This window comes from Anarrhichthys ocellatus, unplaced genomic scaffold, assembly GCF_004355925.1.
Source record: "Anarrhichthys ocellatus isolate YVR2014 unplaced genomic scaffold, GSC_Weel_1.0 scaffold18, whole genome shotgun sequence".
In the NCBI taxonomy this organism is placed as follows: Eukaryota; Metazoa; Chordata; class Actinopteri; order Perciformes; family Anarhichadidae; genus Anarrhichthys; species Anarrhichthys ocellatus.
The window spans coordinates 3,192,920-3,203,456 of NW_022280048.1; the positions used below are offsets into that span (position 1 = coordinate 3,192,920).

Below are 10,537 nucleotides of genomic sequence, written 5' to 3' on the forward strand. Positions count from 1 at the left end.
GGGAGCGCCGGTGTCATTCTCCACCAGTTGTAGCTGTAGCAGCAGCAGGCCATGCACGGTACAGTACCGCTGGAGGAGCTGAGCTCTCACGGCAAAATGCTCTGCAGGGGCGGAGGCAGCATCTGTGTGGGCTGCTGGGGCGGCATCACTGAGGAGCTGGGGTGGACATAAGGGGGGGTAGCCTAAGTTTAAAGTTAATATTATTTAAGAAAATATTGTCCAAATATACAAAGGCTAGTTGTGACGCAGCCTGAGATTATAATTTGTATTATTTAATTTTTTATTTTTATTTTTTAAATATCCCTCATGATTACAAAATAGTATTCCCATACATTTCCTTGGACAGGTTCCATGTATCTCGCCTGATAGACTCACACTATGATGGATACAGATATGTGGTTCAAAGGAGAAATCGGTTCTATTCATTTATTGAATTCAAATCTATTTTATTTCTAATGTATTTATTCAAATATATTTAAAAGGCCTTCCATGGACATTATATAGACGTTTTGTGAAGATATGTAAAAGAATATTCTCGGAAAGAACAAACCAGGATATTCCCAGAGCCGTCAATACTTTGAAGGTTACAGTCAAGATATTACCAAAAGTGGATCACAGGGAAAAGTTGGTATGTTGTGTCGTTCATATATCTCTGGTTACTGTTAGTATTATGATGCAATATATTCATACTCTCAAAGGATATATGGCTGACAGTGACTGAAAATTGTTGGAAAAATAATTAAGATTTAGAATATGGTAATAATTATAATATAATATAATATATCAACATATATTAAGAGTAAAGGGGTTTGCATCCCTTACCTCTGTCTAGTAGACCGCTCCTCGCTCAATCTAACCTCATCAAACAAACAGATAATAGTCATGAAGTTTTAAAACTTTTAAAAGACACTGAAATGTTTTCACAGCAAATGTATTACATTTTTCTTCTCAGCGACCTACTGCACAGTAAAGCTTTGCACTGACCATTTTGCATGGGTAGTGCCATGGCCCAAACAACTTTTACTTCCCATTATTATTTGTGCTTGCTGCTATGTTTTAATAGGTCTGGATTCCCAAACTAATGGGAGTGTACACTGATATGATAGGCAGTAAGATGTGGATGGTCCTCAGCATTCTTGTCCTTTAGCTCCATCTGGTGACAATATGAAGAATTACAGGAGAATCTGGATCACACACGCTATATTATCTGTTACTTTAATGCATTTAAAGTGTTATTTTTTTTAAATAATTCAGTGATTCATAGTATCCATTTTGCCTTCGTATGTCTGTATAAAAAATTAAATATCTGTGTTGCACAATGGTATATTTAATAAGACTTTAGGACCCTGAAATTGTGTCCCTGATCAAAAACAACACCAGAAATGTTTTAACATGATGTCAGGCCCAAAGTGTAACATGCTTTTGACAACAAAGCGGTCAAAGTGGACAAAATAATTGAGATGAAAAAACTACAAAGCTGTAGTTGAAATAACTTAATAATGACTTGCCAGATACACTAGCTTTGTCAGAATTAAATCTCAAATTTAAAGGTTTCTCTTTTTGAGTAAAGACCCAGTGACCCTTTTCACATAGTTCCCATAGTATGACAGCAAGGCAAAGGGGTTATCCATTTTTAAATCAACATTTTGTTGTGTTGATTGAAGTGACAACATATTGAGGAGAAAGAGACATGCAGTAAACAGACAGACTGTAACAATAAGAGACACGGCAGTAACACCTCACCGTTGCCCTCATCACGTTCCTGATCCATCCCAGCAAGACGCCTACAGGATCTTAAAGCTCACATGTAAAACATGTAACATGATGAAGGATCAGCAATGAGCGAAATGCTATTATACTGTACATATTGTCAGTATTGCCACTGTGATCTTTGGAGTTGAAATAGCCAATAATCATCCATTTGCAGATACAACCATACACTAATAAGTCATTTTATTTCTTGCTTGTTTTGTGCACATAATGTTTGTAGCAAGGAAGCACTGCAGTGGGTGTGTTTTGGGGTGGTGTGATTTTTCTACATAATATTGATTGCTTTGTAGTTTGTTTTATCATGATTTTTTTCATGATTGTCTGTCAATCTCCACGTCATGCATTGCTTTCCTCCGTCAAAGTCATATATTTCCCGGGGCCATTCTCACCCATTTGCTAATTGAACGAGGGATATAGGAGTCGTGGTCATGCTAGGTGTTACATACTGTTTATAGAAGCAGTGGCCCCTGCCCAACACCCAACAGTGTATAGAGCAGGGGTGAGGGGATACGTTAGAGCTCCTGGCAAACATGAGGCATGAAAATAGCATTTTAATACAGTACGGATTTACTGTGCTGCCATATATATTAGTGTATGTAATAATTTTGACATATTAAATGATATACAAGACATATCCCGTTCATTTTTTACAAACTCATTTGAATATATTCAAACGAGAAAAATCTTGTGATTTTTAAAATATACAAATGCACTAATATGCCGTCGTAATGCACACTTAGTTATCAGATGAAGGCTGATAAAAGAGTAACATATGATTCAAGACCGTTATTGAAATGAAATGGTGAATTCCAACAAGCATACCATGCACAGACATATAGGTATTATTGTTTTCTTTAAAAGAGGTGTCTGTGAGGGAAAGGAACCCTCTAGTGGAGAAACAGGGGAGACTCTTCTGCTCAACCTCAGTGGTGGAAGCTATGGATTGTTGGGAGAGAAAAGGGGGAGATGGAAGGAAATAAAACAACACAGATTGGTCTCTGAACAGATTTTACATGGCACCGAAACAAGACATATGCTATGTGACTCTGCTTATTGTGCATGGGACATATTATGACTGCTAAGCCTGGCTGATTTTGGTACTGGTGCTGACACAGTCAAATATAAATCTTGGCTTGAGTATCTGTAATTATTGGCAGGATGTCGTTGTGGGCCTATCTGGATTTGTATTTCAAATCCTAGTAGTCTCTAACTGACGGGGATATATATATACAGTTTTTTCCTCAAAGGGTTTATCCTTCTGACTCGATGTTCAGAGAGTTTGAAATACATCTGAAACTGACCCTTTGGCACTCAGCTCTTTGAACTTAACACAGTTCACTGAGGCAGTCAGGCCCAAGCCCAAGATTAACCCGTTGGTCTGCAATGGCTCAGTTAGAGGCGACAGATCTTGAGGATTACCTCCAGAGTTGTAGTTAAAACCCTGGTTTTCATTGACCGAAATGTCAAAAGAAAAGGTTAAATGACACGAGGCCATAAGTCACAACAGCTTCCTCTTCCATAGGCTTCACGCTGGTGTCCATGTCGTAAAGGGAGGATGCTCCTGACTAAGCCTGGCTCTTGCCTTCAACTTTTAGAAGATTTAGAGGAGTTGGCTTAAATGATTACGCCTGATTGTATCTCTGCAGGGAACTGGCGAAAATAATTGTGCAGTGGTCTTGACGGTTGACGTCCGAAAAATATGAGTCCGTGGATCACACCGCTTAACCCCTCTGGAGATAAATCTCAATGTCAGCATCTGGGCACAAACTGAATTTATAGAAAACAACTGTAATTGTGATTTACACCGTTTAATCTGATAAATCTCATCGTCAGCTTTTGACGACTTTGACTTCACATCCACAAGTTTACTTTTACAGCTTTATTGTTTTTGATGCATTTATTTATTCACGGTGAAATGAATGCTACGTTACTCTAGACGTTATTTCAGAGCAAGAGAAACACATTGGCATATTAAATGACAGGAGTGAAATATGTCCGTCAATAAACAACAACTGCAGAGTTCAGGGACAGATTTATTGATATTGATCTATACTGTACATAAAGTATATATATACAGAGAGTGATTCACACTCGGTGATGAATACAAATCTAGAATGCGTATAACCAGTGACTGAATTATACTAGCAGTTGCTTGCGATCAAACAATCCGGGTGGTACAAGAGGTGTGTGCGTGTCTAATTTGCAGTAGCACCTGTGTTGTTGCCCTCCTGAGTGTCAACTGTTCGATGTGGTGTGTGTCAGTGTGACGGTCCACTGCACAGGCCCAGTGAGTACCATGACAGCGGTGATGCTATCGCTTGTAAAACAATCCCTCACTGACCCCTGTTCAGTGGATCCGTTGCAGGGTTTCACTCAGCATTTCAATGTCATCTTTGTGAAAGCAGATGCCTATGGCATTAAATCTCTTTTCTGTTGTATAACCTTTAATGACACAAACACATGACCTGTCTCTTAATGCACCAGATATGATCGGATGAAAGATGTTGAACTGTGGCACAGCTGCATTATCTAACCAAGATTTACAGCAATTTGTGAAGAACAATGCCCACAAAGACTGTAGTATATATATATATATATATATAACATATCTTAAATGTGTTAGCTTGAGGAATAAACTGCTACTTCAAAGGCTATGAAGTATAAAGTTTCTGGCTGTTACAGTTAGTCAGTTCACTTTTGACACACAGCACGTGTCCCTGTGGGACAAAAAGGTGTGTCTGTATAAAAAGAAAGTGAGTGTTACATGGACGAGCCTTGTGTAATAGACTGTAAGCTGCTGAAATCGTGATATTTTTTTCAAAATAGACATTCACTCTGAGAACCAGCAGCCTCCAAACAGACCAAATCACATTTACCTGAGCTCACCGCTGCTGGAAAAGAAAAACCTTCTCTGCCAGTGCTCCAGTTTACAGCCTTTGCAACCATGAACCCACCATGACTCAAAATAGACTTTATTTATACTTTATTTCAGTATTTACACAAATAAAAAATATACTTAAGGAGTCGTATTGAATTCCACTGAAAAAAGGGGAAACATATTGGTCAGCCTCCAAGAAGCAATTTATAGTTATGACTAACTATTATATATCATATACAAAAACAGTATCGCTATCATTTGAAGATGTCATTACTTACGATGAGACCATCATCGTTGTCAAAAGATTGTTCATAGTTTGAGATGAATCTCTTTTTCTTTCCAAAAGTGGAGAACGTGTTGTACACATCCAGTTCTCCTCTGGGAGCCAGCTTCAGAGTGCTGTGGTCAGCCGTGTTGCCAGGTATGTACACGTTGTGCTGGTAGTCTGGTGGTTCAGAGTGAGGCTGAGTGTAGGGAGTCCATGAGTAGTGAGGGACTGCTCCCTCTTGAAGAGATATCTTGCAGTCTGTAAAAATGCGCATAAATTACAGTTTGTATCAGAAGATTATTTTTTGCAAAGAGCTCTTATTTACATACAGTATACTTGATCTGAATACGGTGGTATTAAAGGCATTAAACACATCTTCCAGGGACTTTAGTAATCCTCATGTTGATGCATTAAAATGCCCCCCCACTCCCCCAGTTTTGGGGCCTGGTATTATCTGCTTTTCAGTTTACCATTTCATATTTCAGACCAAATCGTCAGGCACAGACGCGGGGAGAGCCCCCCCCCGACCCACCACCCTCTTTTATGCAAACCACAATGAGCCCAAATTGCACAGTTGCAGCCTACCATTCATGTGGTTTCCCCAGGTCCAGTACTGTGGTGCCACAGAGCAGGAAAACCCGTGGGCATCAGACTTTTGTTGGCGAGTAAGAGTGCCCTCCATATTTGCTGAACTATACCTGAGGAGATAAGGAGACAGCTTAAGTATAACTTTAAGCATGTGTGTGTGCGCGTGTGTGTGTGTGCACGTGTGTGTATTGCAACTGACGCAACTAATGTACTCACCTCTTGTATGCTGAGTTGCGTTGGTTCTTGGTCCAGGTCCAGTCCTTGTTTGAATACGTAAGCTGCACAAAAACATTAAAAAAAACTTAGCGGCCACCTCAAGTAGAACAATTGCACTGCATTTATGTCTAGATGCACTCATGCACATACAATGGCAAGGCTAAATGCATCACATGATACGGCTTAGTCAAAGTCAGTGTGACTGACATTCCTTTTTATCTGTTGTTCATGTTAATTATATTTTTACTAGACTCAAATAAACTGAACTACATTGTCTTATGCATTTATTACTTTAACAAATTACATAAAAGGCTCTCAGATGCAGCTTTATAATGACTGAGAAGATGTCACATCTCCTAAAAAGGACTAAATGAGTTTGTAACTAATCTGCTTCGATGTGAGGTTTAGTATTGGTGGATATGCAGATGCTGTTTGTTGACGAGAGAGCGAATACAGCCGCTGTGTTAAGATCAGATGCAGCTCCAAGTCTGTGATTAAAACAAAAATGTGCATCTCTTTTATCCCTGCAACACCTGTCACGCCCCTGTCACACACCTTGACACATTGTGGTAATTTGCCCAGACATACCACAACATGTGGGTTAGTTGAGGATATAGTTTCCAAAGGACTACTTGCACAAGACTGCAAAATAGCCATGCATGTTTTTTTGTTGTTGCTGTTTTTATTCTTTAGATATGATCTTTATTGAAACATACATACTGTGTAAAATGCATTGTGACATTTGCCCTTCAGTCCACCTTTCTGTCATTTGTAATTGAAGTGAGACAGCAGGACGACCAGAGACATGGATAAGTGTAGTAACTGATACAGTGTGACAGACATGCTGACTTTTATGTTTCTACGTGCATATTTCAATAGGTTACCTCGTTTGGAGTTGCTGCTCTGTTGTTGGCCAGTTCATTACGCTCCAGCGTACTCCAGCCAGAAGTGAGGTAATCTGTGCTCTTGGCGTTGTTCTGCTGAACTGACATCACCGGACTGCAGGGCTTCAGAAACATGAAGTCGCTTTTGGACGATTCCGGTGTCAGACACATTTTGTAACAATAAACCTGAGGCAGAGCGCCGTTGCTGTTTGCCTCCGCGCAGCCGGACGCGCCTGTGGACATCCAGACGTTCAAGTTGGACTTTTTGAACACGTCTGTGGTGGTGGTGGTGGAGGAGGTTTCCGAGCGCGAGCAGCAGCAGCAGCAACTCCCGCCACTCCAGCTGATCGAGGGGAAGTCTGACTCTCCGCTGGACGGTCTGCCCTTCAGTTTCCGCACCGCAACCAGGACAATGATAGCCACCAGAAATGTGAAGGAGATTGCGCCCAGAGACACGATTAAGTACAGGGTGAAGTTTGAGCTGTGATGTGGGCTTAGTGACAGGTCACCCAAATCGGGCTGCGAATCTGGCAGGCTGTCAACCACTGCCAGGATGATGGAAACAGTGGCCGAGAGGGGCGGCTGACCATTGTCCTTCACGAGAATGACCAATCTGTGCCTCGTGGCGTCTTTCTCCACAAACTGGCGCATCGTCCTGATCTCGCCCGTGTACAGGGCGATGCTGAACAAGCTCGGGTCTGTCGCTTGCAGCAGCTGATAAAACAGACGCGAGTTTTGACCCTCGTCCGCGTCCGCTGCGCTGATCTTGGCGACGAGGTAACCGGCGTCCACCGATCGGGGCACCGCTCCGCTGGGCGCGCTGCCGTTTTGCGCGACAGGGGACACGATGACTGGCGCGTTGTCGTTTTGGTCCAAAATAAATACGTTCACGGAGACGTTGCTGCTCAGAGGCGGGAACCCGGCATCTTGAGCTTGAACGGTGATCTGGACGTTTTTAAGTTGTTCGTGGTCGAAGGATCGCAGCGCGTAAATGTTGCCGTTGTCTGAGTTTATGGAGACGTACGTGGACACGGGCATGCCCTGTATGTCCCCCTCCAGTATAGAATAGGAGAGGTATGCGTTTTGACCAGAATCCGGGTCCAGCGCAGTCACCGAGCAGATGGATGCTCCGGGAGCATTGTTCTCAGTCAAATACACCGTGTAGGAGGGCTGCTTGAAGCGGGGCGCGTTATCGTTCACATCGGACACGTGGACCAGAATAGTCTTCCTCGTGAATAAAGGTGGGGAGCCCATATCTCGCGCTGTGAGGGTGATGTTGTACTCCGCGACCGCCTCTCTGTCCAGAAAGTCAGAAGTTACTAATGTGTAGTAGTTCTTAAAGGATGAGTGGAGATGGAATGGGACCTGGTGGGGGATCTCGCAGTCCACGTTCCCGTTTTCACCCGAGTCCTTGTCCATCACGCTGATGACGGCTATGACCGTTCCCGGGGGCGCGTCCTCCTGCACAGGTGTGGACACCGACGTCAGGATCACCTCCGGGAGGTTGTCGTTTGTATCCAAAACGTTCACCAGCACTTTGCAGTGAACCGCCACAGCCGAGGGCCCTTTGTCTTTTGCCTGAACGTAAATTTCATGCATCCTGGCCTTTTCGTAATCTATCACTCCTTTGACTTTAATTTCTCCCGTGCGCGAGTCCACGCTGAAAAGCTGGCGCACTTTGATGGGAGCGTGGCCGCTGAATGAATAGGTGATGTCCGCATTGGGACCCTCATCTAAATCGGACGCGTTGAGCTTTATGACAACTGTGCCTTTGGGTGCGTTTTCAGCGAGCCTCACTCTGTAAAACGACTGGTCGAACACGGGCGCGTTGTCGTTCGCATCCAAAACGGTGATATCGATTTGCGCAGTGCCGGATCTCTCCGGCGCGCCTCCGTCCACAGCCGTTAGGACCATTTGATGCGCACTTTGCTGCTCTCTGTCCAGCGGGTTTTGTAGGACTAGTTCTGCAAATTTACTGCCATCGCTGCGCGTCTGTATGTCCAAAAGGAAATGCTCGTTCACACTCAGCAAGTAGGTTCGGAGCGAGTTGGATCCGACGTCCAAGTCCTGTGCGCTCTCAAGTGGGAAGCGGGACCCTGGCGCAGCGGACTCTGATATGTCCAGATTGAACTCGGTCCACGGGAAACTGGGAGAGTTGTCGTTCACGTCCAAAATTTCCATCTCTACCCTGTACAGCTCCAGAGGGTTTTCGATGACCACTTGCAAGTGAAAAGAGCAGGACAAACTCTGCTCGCAGAGTTCCTCGCGATCAATTCTCTCGTTGACGAATACAACTCCATTTTCTAAATTCACCTCCACGTATTGCTTCTTGGCACCTGACACTATTCGGAATCTGCGCGCAGAGAGCTTGTCCAAATCCAAGCCCAGGTCCTCTGCAATGTTGCCAACAAAAGCCCCATGCTCCAGTTCCTCCAGGATAGAGTATCGAATCTGTCCTCGGACTGCGTCCAAGAAACAAGTGAACAACGCAAAACGGCAAACTGCATGCCATTTCCCAAACAGTCTTTTCTTCGCCCCTTGTTTGTCCATCTGTATAGCTGAAACAGTGCCGCAACTCACACTACGGACTCTGTCTTCGCTATGCGCATGCAACATGATTAAGGCAGAACTGTGCAAAACACGGTCTGGAAAAAACTTGACATTGGTGGGACTGGAACCAGCGAGATGTCTGCTTGAGAGAAAAGAGGAGAGAGAAAGGGATGTGAGGGCTACTAGCCTATCTCAGATTAGTGTGCGCAGTGTGTGTGTGTGTCCGTGTGTTTATTATTGGCCCTACTGTTCCAATAGGAGGAGAACGACATCTGCTCGGATAATCTTTCCTGCCTACTAGCCCGATCAAAACCATGTCCCATCAGTCTCCAGGCTTTGACTGCAGGTCAAACGTACTTGATTCAATTTCTTATAAGAGTTATCTGATGGAGTTCAGCCTAATTGGATCCAAGCAAACCTTACTGCAACATATTCACTCACAAAACTGCGCAAAAAAGTTACAGTTGTGGACTTTTAATTCGTATTATTTCTTAAAAGCTTGACTGTTTGAAGCTATTAGTGCAGGATAGTACAGATTTGGAATGAGCATTCTATTAGAAACTTTTCAACAAACTCATTTTCATAACAAGAACTGTGAAAATAAATCAACGTGAGAATCCTTTATTTTTGTTTATGTTGTAACAGTAAGTGAGAATTTTGGTTGAGCTTTTATCAAACCAGCTTTAAAGACATTATCCAAGCGCAAAAAAAAGAATGATATTCATATAGAAGAATACAGGGAGAGCGTTCATATTTTTAAAAAAAGAAAGCACTTCCATCCATTTTAGAAACACCATAAACGGACTATAAAATGATAATGAAGTCTCCAAGGTGACTCTATGTATAGTATGGGTTTGAAGTGTGCAAATTGTCAAATTGTCCTCAGGAGGCAGCTCAAATCCCCAGACATCATCACAGTAGCCTGGCAAGGATTGTTCATATTTAAAACAGATTTCCAGCATATTAATACTCAAAACAGAGCAGTTGTATCTGTTTACCATCCACCTCCACGCATCCGCCCATTTGCTCTGGAAAACCCAGTTCCGCCTGGTTAATGGCTGAAAACACAATCTGTCTGCAGGAATGAAACTGCAGCAGATGGTGAGGTTTTCCACGGGCTCATGCTCTTTTTAATTAATGGAATGGAGATTAGAGGGCATTTTCCCTGGATCATTAGTGAACAGAGGAATTAAGACATTTTGTGAGGAATAATCCCAAGGCTATCCATGCGATGCACATGTGGTTTTCTCTCAGTGGTCATACTGACCTGCTTTTCACAGCCTAAGTGCATGGCATCACTTACGCACTGCAGAAACTAAGTAGCTGGGATAAGGGGACACCGCCACATTTAGGGATCAAAAAATACAAAAGAGATTATCTCTC

General features: G+C 43.0%; 1 protein-coding gene across 1 annotated transcript in view; it reads right to left on the bottom strand.

The window, feature by feature from the left end:
* LOC116389019 (uncharacterized) overlaps positions 1–9,169 on the bottom strand; it is a 43,097-nt gene extending 33,928 nt beyond the window's left edge. Inside the window, exons 1-5 of the mRNA XM_031857409.1 lie at positions 6,605–9,169; positions 5,721–5,782; positions 5,502–5,614; positions 4,927–5,174; positions 63–156 (exon numbers count right to left, since the gene is read on the bottom strand). Of these exons, the coding sequence (XP_031713269.1) occupies positions 63–156; positions 4,927–5,174; positions 5,502–5,614; positions 5,721–5,782; positions 6,605–9,154 (3,067 nt within the window). The 5' untranslated portion in view covers positions 9,155–9,169. The remainder of the gene's footprint in view (positions 1–62; positions 157–4,926; positions 5,175–5,501; positions 5,615–5,720; positions 5,783–6,604) is intronic.
* Positions 9,170–10,537: the final 1,368 nt, after the last annotated feature.